Here is a 19,640-nt window from a genome sequence, read left to right on the forward strand (position 1 = left end):
TCCCGTTGAGCTGGCACCGTCCCCCTTGCCGACAAACACATACGAGCGCTTGCTCGGGGTAATTACTTTGCCTTGTGTTGCAGGTAATAAGGTGCTTTATTCCTGTTCAGGCAGCGCACCCACACCGTGTGTGGTTGGCCGGCCCCGCATCGTGGTCAGAAATCGTTCTGGTAAGGTCTCCGACAGCTCTTGTCGTCATGCGACGCAACGCTGTGAGGTGTCAGGTCATCAGCGTCGACAGTAAAGATGCATGCTTTGGCAGTTTGTGCAAAACGTATTTGCGAGTAAGTTTCAGGCAAAAACGTGGATACACAGAGTTGGCTTACCTAATGCACGGCTCACTAGGAGTCGTCCGCACTCTCGAGCAATCTGGACCGTGCACTGGCGTCCACGTTTGAGGACTTCAAGACACAGGATCCTTCCGCATTCATGTCAGTCGCGGAACTAGAAGTACGGCTGTGGACGGCGTACGTACAGCAAGGGCGCAACAACATACTTTCTCTGGTGCAGATGAAAGAGGCACGCGAAATCTACGTTCCACAGCTGGCGCAATCGCTGGCACACATCATTTGCCGCTCTGATAACGAAGAGTTCAAAAATGCGTCTTTCATGGTTCTTTCCATGGAACGCGAACCCAAGTGGACCGTGGCGCCGCGTGCGAGTAGGCCAACTCCCAGAAATATTCAAAGTTCTTGTGCAATTGACCAAATGGAAAATGTGACTCAGCCTCGCGAGCAATGACAGGCGAACCGACAACACCTGCCGCAAAACGGATGAAGACGAATGACACGCTGGAGAAGCTCACGGAGAAACTGCGAGCGCTCATTCTGTGAGTGTTTTTTCTGTTAGGAAGCAACCATAGACAAAACTGACGGCCGGTGTCGAATGATGCTCCAGGACGAAACTGGAAAAAAGTTGTTCAGCAAACACCAAAGGGTCCACCCCGCGAGACAAAGCTGACCTCGACCTTGCTTCCGATACGGATTCCTCGTCAGAGGAAGAAGACGGGTAGCGGTCTCTGTGCCCCAAACTACTGGCTTAGACCTTGGATGGTTTTGTTTAACGCGCCCAAATTCCACTGAGCTTGGGGATGTTTTGCTCGCAAGCCACTGCACTGCACGAATCACGCTGTTGCCGTGCTTGCACTCGAAATACACATCCACCGCACCAAGTGCAGCAATGCCGCATTCGAAAAGAAGAAACCTAGTGTCCCTCCCGTCCTAACCACGGTTCCACGGACTGTGGTAAAGGTGACAAAGGATATTCGTCGGCCGTCCTAGTCACTGGACCTTCAGAACACCCTTGGTCTTCGTAGTCCTCTTTCACCGTTCTGCACCCAAGTGTGGCGGGAGGGGGCGTGTATCCGTGAGAAACCGGAAACATTTCAATACTGTGCGGACCTGCAGGGAGACAGAACCACACACGTCGAATCGCCACTACACAAAACGTAACTAGCAGAAATTGCATGAGAGAAAGGAGATGGCCATTGCCAGGCGAAGGGATTTCTGCTTTTCTTACCTGTGGTACGGCTCCGTCCTTGCTGGCGGGATCCCGAAGACGTCACAAAGAGTAGCGTTTTCCATATGCCTTTTGCGCATGCGAACATATGCCGTCGGCAGGCGAAGACGAGACAAGCGACTACGACAATCAACAGATAAGTCGATCCCAGACCGAGCAGCTCTTCTGTATGCGCCAGCTCGACCTCCACGAAGCGATACGTGTAAGGCTGCATCCCCTGATCGAATGCTTGAGGGATATGTTTCGCCAGCACCCCCACCCTATAAAAGCACCAAACCACAGCCACGCGCACGTTTTGATAAGCTCGCATCTTCGGGTGTCTCCATGTACGTGTCAGCGCCCATAACCGGACATCTCGAAAAAGGTGCACATAGATATCTGCACTGGCAGCGTGAAAGGTGGTCCGACGCTTCACACGCCGTTTATCTGAAACTGTAAAGAACACAAGTATGTGTACACAGGGGCACCACACCGTGCTGGATCTCAGCAGGCCACCGCAATAACGTGATGCCTGCACACCGCACACCGCCAGCTGTCTCGGCAGCCCGAGATTGGGCCCTCGTCTCACTTGTACACTTGGGATCCTTGGTATTGCAAGGGTAGACTGAAGCTCGTCTGTCCGGCCGTGACGAGATACTTTGACGTCGTTTTGTAGTATTCCGCGTCCATGTAGAGCCCACAACTGGCCAACCAGTTCGCCCGAGTTGCATTGGCAAGCGCAACAAACACCTCGTACTGTACCTGGTTGTCCGGAACTTGGTTTCCCCACTCCCCAAGAGCCGTCTTTGAACAGGTCCAGTGCCTGAGAACATAAATGAAAAGGAAGACGGGAAAGGGAGGAAGCAAAATACCCGGCTCCAAAGAATCTCTTCAGCACTCCTTCCGCTGCCCTTCGAAGAACTGCCACTCGTGAAGGGTTCCAGCTAAGCACGCCCACGCATTTTTGGAATTCTAATTGTTGGTGGCCATAGAAAAGACCGACAATGTGGAGACTTACCCGTCTTGCGAGAGAGCCTTGATTGCGGGGAAGGTCATCAAAGGTTTCCACCGAACATTCAGATTCCATTTGCTTCCGCTGAACGGATGGCGAAGGTGCTCGTACCAAGGCACCGGCGCAATTGCTGCGTCCACGTCGTCAGATTCTGCACTGAAACACGGCGTGCTTTCCAGCTTGGTCATCAGAATGCTGAAGGTCGCATTCTTCTGACGGATGTAGCTTTCGCTGGCCGTGCCTTCTGGAAACTCGCATGAGACGCCAAGGAAATTTGCGCTTTGCGCCTCAACAACCTGCGGAGGCAACACGCAGAAACGCAAAGCTCCACCACACAGGATCCTCTGTTTCGCCGACTTCCAAAGTCCCGAAGCCACGAACGAATTACCCTTTCCGGTATCTCTTATTTTTTACAGTTTGGTTAAGTTCCCGAAACGATTCAATATAAAGGTGAATCATTTCCAGTTTTAAGGAACACTTGAAACAATACACAATGGGAACAACCGTCCACGAAGGAACAGGTGACACCGCATCTCACCAAAGAAAACCTTTTGGAGACCATGCAGCTACAGCCAGACGGCCATATTCCATCTGGATCCGACTCACCCGATACATCCGACCTTGCTGCTGGAGAGATGAGCTATCTGTTCGTCTCGAAACGCGCTTCATGGACCCCAGGAAAATTCCTGGGACCACGCTGCCGGAGACGATCTTGCTTAGCCGGTCATTCCACCTGAGGGCTGCGGTTCCGCTGCACACCTGCGAACAAGGAGTTTAAGACAAAGGCGCGAACTACCTTCCAACAAACGTTTCTAGCTCGGACGAGGCACGCCTACTGTGACTGTAGCCGAATAGTGCGAGCAATGCTCACGCACTCTCCTCTCGACTCCGGTTCTATCGATGTGTTTGTAAACCCATGGATGGACGAGCTCTATTTCCTGCACGCATGTGGACGGATCCGCGACTCCACGCCTTCGCCGATACAGAATCATGCACACATAGGATAGATCATCTGCCAAAATGACCGATGCACACGAACACACACGCGCACGCATTAGCACTTTGCATCTTCATCGCCGTAGACCCATGCAGTTGGGAGAAATGTGCCTGTGTCGAAGCGAGATCCCACCTCGAACGTCGTGACGAGTTTCCCATTGAATTCGGGCGGTTTCCAGAGTCGGAAAGTGAATTTGTCTTCGACAGCCATGGTCTGAACGAGGACAGTGCGCCGGTTCGCGTGGGGCATTTTCGAGACATGGCCCAAGACAGCAGACCCGATGGGCACAGCCATGGGCAAGGACTGGTGAATGATTGTGGCTGTCATACGGAAGTACAAGGGCTCCGACGACGTGGTATAGATTCCGAGACGGTAGAAACAAAGCTGGGCTTCAAACAATTGCCAGTTGTTGTCGACAATCGCCACGAGTTGGTCGCGTTCGTTCACGTAACCCTGATGCGAGTTAAGGAGGTTGGAAGGCCGAAGGGAGGGACTCCACATGGTGCGCACAAACGTCTCTGTGTTGCACGTCTTCACAAACATCGACGTCGCCTGCAGGGGCTTCTGAATGCGTTCGCTGTACGAACTGCGCAGGTCGCCGTCCGTCTTTGGTGAGTCGCGGTCCGGGTCCAAAGTGAAAATCACCTGGCCGCTCGGCTCCCTGAGAAACCAAGCTCACACCGAAAACAAGAAAGACGCCTCTCCACAACGCGTTCTCTGCAGTCCTTCGTGCCTCCGCGCGTCACAACGCGCAAAGGAAAAACGCTCCCACGCACACTCGACCTCATGCAGATTTCCACATATACGTATATATATATAACATATACGTATATATATATATATATAGGAACCGACAGGCACAGAGGTGCGTGAGTGCGCATATGCGTATTGTGCATGCACAGATGTAGGTGTCCGTGCGGCTGCGGATTTAAGTGGCTGCAGGTAAGGGTGTGCTGTGTTTGTGGCGAACGTACGTGACTTCGAAGGAGAAGAAGACGGGTTTTTCAGCTGTCACAGAGTAGATTCCCGAGTCAATGTTGTTCTTCAGAGGCACATACAAGCCCTCCTGTGTGGCGGAGAACTCGACAACGGGTTGGAAAGTCTGGAAAAGACAAACAAGGCAACCTCGCAGGATCCCCGTTGTTCCGCGTACGGGTGAACCTCGACGGGACCCGAAAGGACGCGAGTTCGTTGCACCCAAAACTGCAGTTGTTCACGAGCACCAGACAGAGCAGAGAGGGAGAACAAAAACCACACAGACCCAGGTTGACGCTGAGAAGAAGACGGAGGGCAGTCGAAGGCAGAAGACGCGAGCCTTAGCACTTGTTTCGCCACACTCAGCTGCGCACGCACCGAGGAATACGTTTCGTTGAGAAAAAGAAGGACGTATAAAAAGTTCTTGTTCTCGACGAGTTTCTCATCGGCTTTTATGAGGATGTCCGCGGTCGATCCACTTTGCCAGTCTTTCGTAGGCTCGCCAATCCAGCAGAACTTCCCGGCGTCGTCCCCGCGACACCCATCGGGGTGCTGTAGCTCTGCCGAGGCACAGGACAACGAAGCCCAACGGGAAGAACTTACAGAAGGCGCAGAAGAAGACGGAGCCTTCCTGTGCGCCGTTGGCCAGTCCACGCGCCCTACGGACCGGAAGGGTTTATTCCCAGAAAAACAGGAGGGAGGACGACCAGCCACCCCTACCGGATTTCCGCACGTCGTCTTGAAACATCAGTAACTATGGACGCCGTCTCCAGTCGAAAGCGAGGATCGGAAACGCCCCCCCCTCCTTTCTCAGATTAACACACGTATTTATGTATATATATGCATAAATGTATTCAGATTTACACGAAATGTGCCTAGGCACGAGCAGACGCCGATGTACAAGTCCACCATACGTAACGCCCTATACATGCGCCTACAACAACACAGCGTAGCACACACCTGGATCTCTACACATGCATGCATATTTATATGCAGGTATGTGCGTGAAAAAAGTATACGGGTGCCGATGAATCTAGAGCCCTGCACAGCTGTGTCGCATGCTCAGGAAACGGTTAGAGGATTCGACATGTGCGTGCGCGCGCCGGGCGTACCCTGGTTCAATCGTGTCAAGTTGTGGAACAAGGCCGCCGTCATTTTGGAGATCAAGAACGGATCTTCGCACCGAACATGCAGGTGGACATCTGCACTCGGGTTGTCTTGGTACAGCAGGAGCGCCTTTGTGCTGTTCTCGCCAATGAATTCTTCCGGGACGAACTGGCGCGTCTCCCCGAAGGAGTAGACGTCGAAGGCATCGGTGGACCGTGAAGTTACCTGAATGCTGAAATCGACTTCGCGCGACTCCGAGAGATCTGTAGAGACGCACACGACCCAACGCGACAGCAGGGAAGCGACATGGACCAGGCACCGAGTCGTTCCGTTTTTCCGCTCCCCGGTGGCTCTGGGTTTTTCTGGTTACCTGTGGCGCGCCGGCGGTCGTACACGCTGATGAGAATCTGACAAGAATCGAGAGGATGAAAAACGTCCTCCGTGTCGGTCCCGAGTTGGTCGTCCTCCAGACGGCTTGTCGCCAGGTCATCCGGTTCGCACGCAGGAATCCAGTCGACGTCCTCAGCGTGGCGCCACGCGCTTCCTGGAAAACAGAAAACCGAAAAAAAGGCGTATGTTCCACACGGCGTATTTTGATGTAAGAACAACGAAACATACAGCCGCTATGAAGCTCCATGTAGATATATATGAACTTGCGCGTTTCCAAGCATGCTTGCCTAGACACGCCACAAAATCTAAAGCGACCACGTCGCCCCTCCGCGCTTGTGACCCCGGCTTTGTCTCTGCTTCCCGCCTCTTTTCCAAGCTCCTCGCACCTCCCTATGCTCTCATTTCACTCCGCGTTCCCCTCGGATTTCCCCTTCGGCGTCTTGCGATCTCTCGTTCGTTTCTCCCCATCTCCGCCGCCCCCCCTCTGCTCCCCCTTCCCCCGAAAATACACGGCAGAAGGCCGACCAGCGATCTGGCGGCGACCTGTGCGAGCTGAGCTTCCTCGGGCCCCGTCAGGAGTTCCGTTTTTCACCCGCATGCGAATCCGTCGTGTGGACTGCCTTTTTCCCGGGAGTGTCTTCTCGGTCAGTCTCACCGATTCGCAGGACGAGCGTGGGGGACTCGGGCGACTCCTGGACGAGTTGTTTGACGGACGGCGGCAGCGATTCGCCGGGGTCTGGGCGTTTGGGGAAACCTAGAGCCCTGTGGAGGGGCTGGACAAAGACGTCGACCATGTGGACAAAGGGCGTGACTTTGAGGAGGAAAAGGTCGTCGTCGGACCGCCCAGAATACGGCGCAGTCCAAACGAAGAAGCTCGGCCTGTGACTCGTCACCGACGCGTGCAGAGGCACGTTGAAGTCGAGAGGAACCACTTGGTGCCTCTCGTGGAGCGTCGTCGACACGTGGGCGTTGAAGACGTATATGCAACTTCCCTTCTGGATGCTCGGGTCGTGGAGCTGCGAGAAAAACGAAAAAAGGCAATTGCATGCGTTGCCCGCGGGCACCGGAAAAAACGCGAACGCCAGCGCGCCGGGACAGAAACGCGGGGGGAAGCAGACACGCCAGAAAAAGACGAGCGAGAACTGCCTCGCGTGCGTCAGGCGGGAGGCAACGAGGCGCGGTGCGACGCTCCCTCGAGAGGTTCCCCGCCCGTTGCTGTCGCGTCTTTCGCCTCCGCCTACCATGAAGAAGAAAGGCCCTTCGGTCCACGGATGGATGTCTCGGCCAATGACGAGTTGCTGGCTCTGCGGCCACGGAAAGGCTCGGCGGTATCCGTCCGGCCACCGGACCGTGAGGGTTGCTCGGCAGTCGAACGAGGCAACTTGCAGGTGAAGGGCAGCGTCGAGGTCTCGATCGAGAATGAACTCGTCGATCCATAGTTCGTACTTTACGTCGCTGTTTAGCCAGAGGAAGCCGAGATTCGGCGTCGCGTCGACGATCAGGTTGGACACGATCGAGTTCGTCGGAGACCGGAGAAGCGTGAGCGCAAAAGGCTGGTCCTGGTGGGCAGAGACGTCCACGCGGAGCACGCACTGTTTCCGCAGCGACCGCGAAGAATTTGCCTTTGAATCCTTCGAGAAGGAACAGCCGAGGACAGCCTGCCGCCGGCGGAGATCTGCGCCCTTGATCTCGATCGATCGCCGCACGCCGTCCGCCCACCAGTGCGCGCTCCCCAAGTGCAGCGGAGTCAAGTCCGAGACGAGCGTCCCGTTCCCGAGTGCGGCGTACAGCGACACGTCCCGGTCGCTCGTCACTGAAACGAGACGCGAAACAAAAGAGCAGAAGGATTGCCAAAACACAAGAAAAAAGTGTAACGAGGGGCAAAAGCTCCGAAAAAGAGAGGGGACTCAAGACAAGGGGGAGAAGCTGCACCAAAAGGCACAAAAGACGGGTCAACACACTCGGCGGCAGGGCGCGAACGTTGTGCCCCGCGCATGTCTGTGCGGGCTTACCTGCGATTTTGAGATCCTCCTCGGGGTTCACGTCGATGTAGGAGAACATTTTTGTGTGGCCTTTCTTGACGAAGCCGCGCACGGGGAGAGCAGGGATGATCGCGTCGACGCCACCCGTCTCTTGGCGCACTTCCAGCGTGTACTGCGCGTCTTCCTGAGCCTTGACGAGGATGAAAAACGTGCAGAACCCGGTCTGGGCGACGACTGTCGCGTTGCAGGCCGCTTGGAAATCCTTCGACTCGGCCGCCAGCAACACCCAGTCTGTGCCAAGTTCCGTGGACGACCAGGTGTACCCGTGAGGAGCGGAAGAGACCGCGCGGTGAGGAGACACAAAGAGGTCGGCATCTCCCACAGCTCCAGCTGAAGACAAGAGAGGAAAGGAACAACACTGCGAACCCCACTCACACGCGAAACCTACACACGTGCGTGGGGATGTTTGACTCTTTGCATGCACGTGCGCGCAGGAAACAGATCTACGGTAGACTCACACGTGGAAAGCCTAGAGAGATGTGTCTCTCGACCTTGCCTGCGGTCTCCCGAGGCCATGCAGATGCCACATTCACCGTTTCTACGTTTTCATGGTTGCCAGCAGTTGCAGATATATCCGCGTTAGGGATGCAGTTACGAGGGTTGCCGTGACAAGAGTTGGAGACGCCTCGCGACGAAAAGAGCAGCCGGCCAAGCGCGTGGACCTGCGACTGCACGCGTTCGCATGCGTTCTTCGCAGACAAACCTCACTTGTAAGCGCAATCACGACGTCCTTGTTGTAGACAGGCGTTGCAAAAGAGTAGAAATGAAAAGCGTCGGCGGCAATGGAACGGCGCACGGGAACGTCGAGAGGTAGTGGAAACACCTCGCCGTTTCCACTGCAGACGATGGTGAAGGGAATGCCATCCTCACTCTCCTCGTTCGAGTCTTTTGCCTCCCCAGCGGCAGAGCCAACAGGAAGGTGGGCCGAGGAAGAAGAGGAAGAGGAAGAAGAAGGGGAAGAAGAAGGGGAAGAAGAAGAGGAAGAGGAAGAAGAAGAGGAAGAAGAAGGGGAAGAGGAAGAGGAAGAAGAGGAAAAGGAAGAAGAAGCGGAAGAAGAAGAGGAAGAAGAAGAAGTGGAAGAAGGACTTGGTTGGACCACCACTACATATGCAGAGGCAGTGCCTGGAGTCAACGACTGCGGGTCGTCGAGGGGGACTTCGATAACTTGAATGTCGGGGAATTTCCCAGCGTGCTGCCGAGGCCAGAGAACCGTGCCTGCAGGAGATAGAGTTCAATAAGAAGCGGACGGAAAGGACACGGCCAAGAACGGAGAATACAACAGACGCAGGGTTCAGAGGCACGCCACAGGAACGCGCTCTTTCCACCGCTGTCGAGTGTGTCTCTTTGCGAACCTGGAATGTCGGGGTCTGGCGGGCGGTACGACTCCGCGTTTTCCTTCGTCAAAACGTTGGCAAACAGCCGCACGCGCCGGCCTTCGTCATCGAAGGAGGAGGCGATGCAACGCATGTGCGGGCGTGCGTCGACTGCATGTGCTGAAGGGAACCCGGAAAACATCAAAGACGGAAATGAGAGAAGACTGCGAAAAAGACAGCTCCCGTATGTGCACAAACAACCCACACAGCGACGGCGAAGGAGGACGAGCCGCGCTGCGTCACAAAGACGGAAACGAAAAGAGAAAAGCGGTGTCGGAAAAAGCCTGCTGATCTCAAACATAAGAAAAAACACCCAACAGAGACAAAACACTCTTGCCTTATGTCACTATCGATATCCTTATCCACGTATGCCTGTGTGCATGCAGAGACATACATATGAACAGCCGCCGGCTCCAAAAGCAGACACGCGATACGACTATTTTTTCACTCGGTATCGATGCCTCTCGGTCGGAGCCTCCACAACGGGTGCTGGAATGGAAACTCAAATTCCCTCGAAACACAAGCATATATATATATATATATATTTACATATATGTATGTGTAGTTGCGTGTACAAGTGCATGTACAGATACATCTCGGTGATTGCTGGTCGTTAGGCATGCGGTCTGTGTACCTGCGATGAGTTTGTAGTCTACGGGAAAGGAGAAGAATTGCTTTCCGCTTCCTCGCTTTGCATCTGGTTGGATGTGCCCGACATAAACTGCTCCATCCATGAGATGTGTCGTGACTTCGAGGAACCCTGCTCCGGAAGCGCGCTTGGCGAGAAGAGCCTGTTCTGTCTCTCCGCTTTCGGGGCCAAAGGAGACAGTCACGTCGACAACGACGGGGACGGTGGCCAGGCTGTGGATGCGCACGCTCCAGTCGCCCACGCCCTCTTTGTCTTCGAAGACTGCGGCGGCGGAAAAGCGCTCAGAAAAGTCGACTCTGCTCTTCGTCTCGGCTTCAGGGACGGAGACGGACCGGCTCTTTCCCTTCGCCCGGCGCCCTCCGGGAAGCGAAAGAGAGACGACAAACCCCGGAGCAGTTCCCGACAAACTCAGGCGGAACATATACCCGCTGCGGAAGACAAAAGGGGGAAAAGCGAGGAAGAGTGAAGAAAGACAAGAGAGAGTTGGCGAAAACACTCGTGGATACGGAACGAAGGGTGAGAGCAGTGAGGAGAGGCACACGTGTACGAAGAGGACCACCGAAGGGGAAGAAGAAGCGAAAGGAGAGAGAAAAAGGAGACAGAGACAGACGAAAGGCAAGCAAATACGTAGATAGGAGACGGGAGACATCAAAAAGAGAAACGAGAATGCCGCAAACCTAAAAGCGATCTGAAAAACACCAAACGTAAAAACCAGGCCGTATGTACTCTCATGCACCCGTGGAAAGAGGACTTGTATCTCTCCACACCTCATCGAAATACTCACACCAACCTGCATATACACACATCCATATATATGTATATATGTATACATATATATATATATACATATATGTATGTATGTATGTATGTATGTATGTATGTATGTATGTATTTCGCAGCAATGTACCGGCTGATTTATATATCCACTTGCCTCTTGCTCTAGGGATTATTATGTGATGTGTGCCTGTGTCTACCGTGGGGAAGGGGCGAGAAGCGGCGTGGGCGTTTCACCTGTCGGGTTTGGAGAGGCGAGGCAGCGCGTTTGGGTCGACATTGAAGAGAAGTTCCAGCGTCGCTGCAGTCGCGTTGTCGTTGAAGAGGTGGCCTTTGAATGGCACGCCGCTCATCACGCGCACGGTCTGCACGCGATAGTCGCGAGGCGTCGGGCGCCAGAGACCCATCACGACTCTGAACGACACCAGAAAGGACGTCCCAACCGCCGCAGATGCCGCCAAAAACACGCAAACCGCGGAACGCGCAGAGATACAGGAAGAGAGAGAGGGAGAAAGAGAGGGAGAAAGAGAGGAAGAGAGAGAGAGGGAGAGAGCAAAGGCCAACGCTGCACATGGACAGCATGCGCGAGCACCCATCTCGGAACGAAAAACGAAGGCGTCGAGCGTCCTCGCGGAAGGCCAACGAGCGACACAAATGCTTCAGACGCATAGGCATACATGCATGTACACAGGTAAATGCACATGTGTGTAAAAGTGTTTTTATACCTCTCTAGATATAGATATACGTAACTATACAAAAAAGTATGTACTGCATATAAATGTGTGTAAGTGTACATGTGTTTGTATACGTATATGTGTAAGTAGATGTATACGTACGAATTTATATGCTTATGCGACAGGGAAGGTGTACCGCCCACCCCCGTGTCCGCGTGCTTACGAGGTTTCTTGCCACGACGCGAGACGAATGCGGACGACGTAAGTCGTTCGGGGTTCGAGCGCCTCGGCAGGAATGGCGAGGCGCAGCATTTGGGAACCTGGCGTAGGTCGGCTTATAAACGGCGAAGGACACGGGGCATCTTTTTCCAGAGGCAGCTTCTGAGCAGGCAGAGAACGACACGCGGCGGCGAGCACGAACAAGAGAGCGCGCGCGATGGAAACCGCAGTCGCGACGCTTCCACAGATGGGCAGAGTCCTTGGAGGTTTTTGTGATCTGCATGCGACCTCACTGTCGAACGCGAGATCTCTCCTTTCCCGTTTGTTTGTTTCTGTCGCTTTCCACTTGTCTCTCTTTCTCCCTCGTCTCTCGCTGGCGCACCTGCGCGTCCCTCTCCTCCCGCCTTTCTCCCTCTCCTTCTCTCACCTCTCTCCTTTGCACTCATCTCTTTTCCCTCTTTTTCCCCTTTCTCGCTCTGCTCCCTGCATCTCTGTGTCTCGCGGGTTCGGCCTCTCGGCCTTGCCTCCCCCTGTACACCTACCGGGCAGACGCGGAAGAGCCCCTCGGCTGGCCCGCAGGGGACGACGCAGAATTCGCTGGGCATGTCACCCTTTTGTTTGTGCACAAACAGAATCAGAGACTCGTGCGTCTCGCCGCCTACGGAAGTTTGCGCCTCGCCCGTCCCTGCGTCTGCCTTCGCTTCCTCGCTGTGGCTGGCGTCTGTGATCCCCGGGGCTGTTTCCCTGCCGACGTTGCTGCCTGTCCGGAAGACGATGAATTCGTCTTTGCAGTAGTGCGAAAAGGGGATAAAGGTGAGGTTCACGCCCACGCCGACAGAGGGGAGCTCCGCCCAGTGCCGCATGCCCGTCGCAGCCGCGAGCGAGGAGACAGAAAGGGACACGAGGGCGAACGTCGAAGTGCGCAGGCCGATGACAAACGTCCCGAACGGCTTCTTCCGCCGCAGAGCGTCGGATCCCAGGTAGACGAGGGCGTAGCGAACGCCCGCCTCGGATTCTTGACTGGTGCTGCGCCACGCGAACACCTGCTCCCGCTTTGTCTGAAGCGAAAAAGACAAAAGAGCGGTGAAAGTGGAAACAGAAGTGTAGCACGCGGAAGGGACAGGGACGCGCCGCAAACGGCGCCTAGCATCTCTTGCCTCTCTGTCCCCCCCCTCCCCGCCCTCCGTAGCGAGAGGACCGCAAGTTCCCATTTCACGTTCCTTTCCCTGTGACAAAGCACACACTTCGCGCCTGCTCTTCCCCCGCTCGAAAAGCAAACTTTTCGTTTCCTTCCTCTCCCTGTCGCCCGTGTCTCCTGTTCGCTTCCCTCCGGTCGCAGCGTGGGAAAAGCGGAGTGGCCGACGCCAGGCGACTTACTTCACTTCGTTTCATGCCTCCGGTACCAGCTGCTGAAAGGCGCCTCCCTTCGACACGTGCGACGGGGACCCCGCGCTCTTTCTCTCTTTTTCACCTCATTCGGTGTCTCTTTGCTCACATCCCGTGTCTTTCTTTTTCACCTCATTCGGTGTCTCTGTCTTCACATTCGGTGTCTCTTTTTCACCTCATTCGGTGTCTCTGTCTTCACATTCGGTGTCTCTTTTTCACCTCATTCGGTGTCTCTGTCTTCACATTTGGTGTCTCTTTTTCGTCTCGTTCGGTGTCTCTTTTTCGTCGCATTCGGTGTCTCTTTTTCGTCTCACTGGGTGTCTCTTTTTCGACACACCCGGTGTCTCTTTTTCGTCTCATTCGGTGTCTCTTCCCTCACAACCGGTGTCTCTTTTTCGTCTCACTCGGTGTCTCTTTTTCTTCTCATTCGGTCTCTCTTTTTCGTCTCGTTCGGTGTCTCTTTCCTCACATCCGGTGTCTCGTTTCCATTACATTGGGAGTCTCTTTGCTCACATCCGGTGTCTCTTTTTCATCTCATTCGGTGTCTCTTTTTCCTCGCACCCGGTGTCTCTTTTTCGTCTCATTCGGCGTCTCGTTCCTCACATCCGGTGTCTCTTTTTCGTCTCGTTCGGTGTCTCTTTCTCCTCTCAATTGGTGTCTCTCTGCTCACCTTGGCAGGGTCTGGCCTAGGTTCTAGCTCCTCGTTGGCGACGGCGAGTGCCGGGACGCCGCCGGCGACCGATTCAGCGATGATTTCGACCGGGAGGTGTTCAACAGTCGAGCCCACGGCGTTTTGGAGACACGAGTTCTGAGGGTCGATGGTGACTTCGGGGAGAAACACTTTGAAGAAGCGGAGAGAATTTGCAGGCAAAACGACAAACAAAGGCCGGTCCAGGGCCACCTCGGTGACACTGCGCGGCACATCCAGAGTGAGACGAAACTTCCGAGTCGCCTGACTCGAAGAAAGGACGAAAATGTGCAACGTGTGAACAGCTGGAGTCTTCGACACGTCCCCTGCAAAAGCACACAACCCAGAAAGCACAACGCCGATCAAACGACGAAACCAATCCGAAATCTAGACCTTTCTCCACATACATATACACATGTATATATATATATATATATATATATATATATATATATAGGTAGATAGATGTGCTTGTAGAGTGGGAGAAGGACAAGACCGTATATATATACATACATATAAATAGACATACACATATATATATATATATGTATATATATGTTCATACGTATATGTATGAAAAAGCCTCTTGCAACTGGAGGCCTGCATCGAGAATCGAGTGAAATTCAGGTGCATCGGCACACAAGTGGATATATGAATATCTGTATCTATGAACGCACACGCCCAGCGATATATGCATTCCTGTGCTTTTAGAACAGAGAACGACATCAAATGGTAGACGCACACAGATCTATGGAGGGTGGAGATTCGTTTTCCTGGAGTCTGTTTGTTTCGCCGTACCTAACGGTGCCGTGAAGTAAGTAACTCCAGCGGCTCCTCCGACAGACTCGAGGCGCTTGCATGCGTTTCGGCGATTTGCGCGATCAACGTTGCCCCCCCTGTCGCCGCCGACGTTACTGTGGGTGCGCGCGTCTTTTGCCTGATTTTCGTCTCCTGGCCCTTCCGCCTCCTTTCGCCTTCGCAGAGAAGAAGAAGAGGACGAAGGGGAAGAAGAAGAAGACGACGAAAAAGAGGAAGAAGAGGAAGGAGAGGACGCGGAAGAAGGAGGAGAAAGAGAAGGAGAGACACCGGCCTCCTGAGCAGGGGTCAGCGCGGGATGTTTGTCGTCGTCCTCGTCATCGGAAAGCGTCGTCTCCGGCAAGCAGTCCCAAGCGGCCAACAGCGCCAAGCGTGGTTCAGGAGCAGAAAAAGAAACAGAAGACGAAGCCGCGGAAGGAGAGGACGGCGGCAGCGGGGAAGGCGAGTCGGCGCTAGACGGCAGGAGCGGCTGATAGGATGACGGAGACACGACCTGCAGGGAAAACGAACGGACGATACAGGAGACAAGACATGGGCAGATACAGACAGAAAAAAGGAGAGAAGAGATGGGCAAGGAGAAACGATAAGCGCGATACACACGTCACGCATGCGCGAGCAAGAAGCAGTTTGTGTTTCGTTGTTCCTGTCCCTTTCTTTCTCGTGCGTCCCAACGCACTCTTTCGGTTCGTCTAGAGACAGCTGTCCTTTCATTCCCCGCAGCTCGCTGTCTTCCTTCTTGGCGCTTTCTTGTGTCGCTCGGACCCTGTTGCTGCTTTGCCGTCAAATCCCGGACAACTCTCACTGGACATCTAGCTCTCCACCGTGCAAGGTATCGATCTCGCTTCCCCTTTTCGACCGTGTCGTGTAGCAGACCTCGAAGGCCTCCCCTGTTGTCTCGTCCTCCCCCCGCTGCGCTTCTTCCCATCGCTGCCTCGATTCTTCCCTCCTCCTTTCTCTGGCCCAAGTGCTTCTCCCTTCTCGGATCCGGTGTCGCGCTTTCGGTCGCGTTTCTTCATCTCCGTTCCTTACCACTTCCACGCTCGCTCCGACAACACCTCGGAGCGCCTCTCGGCAGGGCTCTGTGCATCTGAACGCGTAGTGGAGAGGCACGCCCATAGGCGCCTCGCCGCTCACCGAGGGACAGATAATGTCTGATTTTTCGTCTTTCCGGCACTGCGGAAGGATCAAAAGAACCCAGGGATGGGCGAAACACATCCAAAAAGGCTGGCGCTCCTTCCCAGCTACACCACCGAAAAAAAACACGGACACACTCCGTGGAAGAAGTGCGCAGAGCATCGCCCAGGAGAAAAGCGCCACGATACATAAACATGTACAGCTAATACACACACAAGAATACCTGTTTACCTACATGCATGCAGCGAGCTACCTACCGACACATGCGCAGAAAATGTCGGGCCGTGAACCCCTCCATATCACAGAAAGAACGGCACGTTCTCACGGGTTAAGATTCAACAGTGCACAGAGAATGAGCAAATCGAGTGCACACGTGCCCAAATCGTCCGGTGGGGCACTAGAAATGATTGCGCCTTTGCCTGTCAATCTACTGATCGAAACCTATATATACATTTATACATACAGATATATCAACATATAAATACTTGTATGAAAATATATCAACATAAACATATACAAATATACCAACATAGATATATACATACATATATATATAACTCTATCAACAGATATATATATATATATATATATATTATCGTACGGAGTAGCACGCACCTCACGTGTGTAAGGTTCGCCACAGCTGTGTTTATGTTTACCTCGAGGTCTATGACGTCGTTTGCGCGCAGCGGGTTCCACTGGAGACTGATGTGCGGCGCACAGGGTGCGTCGCAGGAGACGAGGAGCGTGAGGACGCCTGGGCGAGGGAGTCGCTGCAGCTCCTCGGTGGAGACGCGCAGCAAAGTTGGCCCTGCAGCGGCGGCGTCGCGAATCCAAACGCATGCGCCCGCCTTCTGGGAAATCAAATGCACCGCTGGGAACTGGGAAAAAGAGAGAACAAAACCGAACAGAAACAGTCAGGGGAAGAAACGCCAAGCCAACCACCTACACATCCCGACACATTTGCACAGATATAGACAAATGGATATCCATATATATATATATATATATATATATATATATACGTCCACGTCTACATGCATATAAAAATGTATATATATATATTTATATGGTTATATATTTGCGTAAGCGAAAAGTACGTGGTGCGCCTCTGGGGCGTTGCATGTGCTTCGGACGCCCACACGGAGGCATTTGCACAGCTGAGTGCGCAGAAGTGAAGCCGACGAAGAACGCAGCGCTCGACACGCCCAAGAATCAAGTGGAAGCACGTCTCTCAGTTCACCTGATGCACACCGTCGCTCTACTAAGCGTATGTACACCGACTCCCTCTCTCTCTCTGGATCCACGTCGCCTCACAGACATCTTGAAGAACACATCCAGATGCTCATGAACCGGCATATAGCGTTATTTAATTATGTCTATTGGTGTAAGCAGGCACACGAGTATTTAGATATATATGCGTAAAGAAGGTATGAATCAAATGATTTGTGCCGATGGAGAGACGCCTCGAGGACAGCGAAAGTGGGTACCTGACTAGGCCGGTGAGGCGTCACAAGGATGCTCAGGTCGGGAGGCGAATGCTGAAGAGTTGAGGGGGTGTCGAGGCCAGGCAGAGCTTCCTCGGAGAGAGGGACTTGGAACCAGTGGTTCTTCAGTTTTTCTTTCGGCAGGAGCTCGACCACTCCCGAGGTGTGAACACCCAGGGAAATCTGGAAAGGCGGAGAACACAAAACGGCTTACGGTTGAGAACCTGGCCTCTCTGAATCTCTCGACCCTTCGCAGGAACCCAGTTCTTCACCTAGTGTCTGATTTACAAGATGCTGCCCAAGTGCTGGGATGCCACATGCACATAAAACTCTTTGCAGGGAAAAAGATCCTTCCACCGCCTGCCTCCACATGCAAACTGGGAAGAGTCGCCGTCCAGAAAACCTATTTCTCCGCATTCATGCACCGGCACATTGACCTTGCTGGCACCCTTTTCCAAGCACATTGCAACTTCACTCCGTCTACGTATCTGTACGCCTACGTTTGGATCTGTGCGTACTTGTCTCCTCGTTCTGTCTATCTCTCCATCTTTCCACACCTGTGTATCTCGCTCTATCTCCACATCTATCGCTCTCTCTCTCCATCTCCCTCGCTGCAACGATCTGGCCCTTCCTCTCTCGCTGCGTCACCGGAATCGCTTTCCTACCTGTTTAATGTTTCCTGCTTTGATTCGCTCGCAGATGGCGTCGGCACGGAGCGCGCCGTCGCGGCCTGGGAGCACCCCTTCTCGAGTTTGCTTGTCTCCCCGCCGTTTCGTGCGCAGCTTGTCGCCGAGTCGGGCGTCGACATCCACAGCCGTCGCCTCGCCTGTCTCTTCGCCGTCCTTCGCTTCGTCGCCTCCCTTCTCGCCGAGTGTCTCCGCGCCCGCGAGCGGGTTAGGCGCAGAAAACTGGCGCTGATAATCCGCCATGAAACTCGCGGTGTGCTCAATCTGAGACGCCGGGAGTCGGTGGTTGTGTGTGATGTCTCCAGAGAGCAGCGACTTAGGAGAGAACTGAGGCGCCCCAGGAGACACAGACAACCGACGTGCGCGGACGCCAGGATCCTGCAGCCACGGAGAAGAGAGCGGAGACGAGGGAGAAGAAGAGAGCGGAGACGAGGGAGAAGAAGAGAGCGGAGACGAGGGAGAAGAAGAGAGCGGAGACGAGGGAGAAGAAAAAGCAGGCAAGTAGAGGTGAGAAGCAGCAAGGACAGCATGGAGGAAGAGGAGAAGGACGTGACGAGGCCGTGAGAGGCGCCCCACGCCGCCGTCTCTGTCTTCCTTTTTGACACTGGGAGGGGACTTGGGCGAGGAACGCAGAGACGCTGGCGAAGACCGAGAAGAGTGGGGAAACGAAAGCCGGTGCTTCCAGCAGGATCGGCGCTTCGCTGTGTCGTCCCGAGGGAACTTTTCAGGAGAGAAAGGGGAATGCCCCCGCCTCTGCATTGTCTCGAGTACTGTCGGCTTTCGCGTCCATCTCAGTCGCTCTCCCCTAAAAGGACGGGAGACTGCAGAGAGGCCAGAAAACCCAACACAAGAGGGAGAGACGCACGGAGTCTTGCCTTCACGAGGAGGGCGCGGAACAAAAATGCGAGAACGCGACGTGCGACAAAGACTGACTAAAGAGGAAGACGAGGAAGCGGAAGAAGCCGAAGAGGCTCGACAAGCAGATGCAGCTGTGGAGAGCGGGGGGGACGATGGCGAGCTCCTGCGGCTCCTCAGCTGATCCCCTCTCCGCCCGAGGCGGGAATGCCGGAGGGCTCCCATTGCCCCCGCCACGCGATGCGGAGAGAGGGCTGTCTGGATCTCTTGCGAAAAAAAGCGAAAAAAGAACGAAAAGGCGCCTCAACTGGAAAGAGCGAAGCAGGCGCTTAGCACTCCTTTGGCGAGTGAGAGACGCTGCCCGAGCCCAGGAAGATGTCCCGGTTGGAACCGCCGTGAGAATAAGCGACAAGAAGAGAGAGAAGAGCAGGGAGAATACGAGGGAGAAGGAGAGAGAGAAGAGGGAGAAGAAGAGGGAGAATACGAGCGAGAAGAAGAGGGAGAAGAAGAGGGAGAATACGAGCGAGAAGAAGAGGGAGAAGAAGAGCGGGAATAAGAGGGAGAAGACGGGGGACAAGAAGAGAGAGAAGAGGCGGATTATGAGAGAGGATAAGAGAGAGGATAAGGAGATTACGAGAGGGAATGAAAAGGGGAAAGATAGCGGGAAAGTAGAGAAGGAGGAGGAAGGCGGGTATGAAAGCGGAGGAAGGCGAATTGAAGGAAAGACTCTTGCATGTTTTTCCTTGATATAAGCGGCTGCGCGACGCCTCCTGGTAAGCAGAGGGAAACACAAGAGACAAATAGGAGAGTAGCGCGAGACAAGCGGCGACAGCCGCGAGCTGAGAGCAACTGGTGCAGAGGAAGAACAAGGAGAGAGGACAC

At 54.1% G+C, this 19,640-nt stretch overlaps 1 protein-coding gene across 1 annotated transcript; it reads right to left on the bottom strand.

Moving 5' to 3' along the window:
* Positions 1–1,203: 1,203 nt before the first annotated feature.
* Positions 1,204–18,662, bottom strand: NCLIV_025030 (conserved hypothetical protein; the record flags this gene model as incomplete). Its single annotated transcript, XM_003882697.1, has 25 exons — positions 1,204–1,400; positions 1,519–1,838; positions 2,087–2,320; positions 2,516–2,805; positions 3,116–3,268; positions 3,639–4,167; positions 4,481–4,608; positions 4,860–5,041; positions 5,594–5,851; positions 5,959–6,132; positions 6,634–6,994; positions 7,220–7,791; positions 7,991–8,350; positions 8,729–9,235; positions 9,373–9,513; positions 10,028–10,470; positions 11,054–11,230; positions 11,714–11,871; positions 12,252–12,767; positions 13,766–14,109; positions 14,582–15,092; positions 15,629–15,772; positions 16,390–16,611; positions 17,221–17,400; positions 17,883–18,662. The coding sequence occupies 25 exons, from the start codon at positions 18,660–18,662 to the stop codon at positions 1,204–1,206; spliced, it is 7,881 nt and encodes a 2,626-aa protein (XP_003882746.1).
* Positions 18,663–19,640: the final 978 nt, after the last annotated feature.

Source organism: Neospora caninum, chromosome VIIb, assembly GCF_000208865.1.
Source record: "Neospora caninum Liverpool complete genome, chromosome VIIb".
Classification (NCBI taxonomy): domain Eukaryota; phylum Apicomplexa; class Conoidasida; order Eucoccidiorida; family Sarcocystidae; genus Neospora; species Neospora caninum.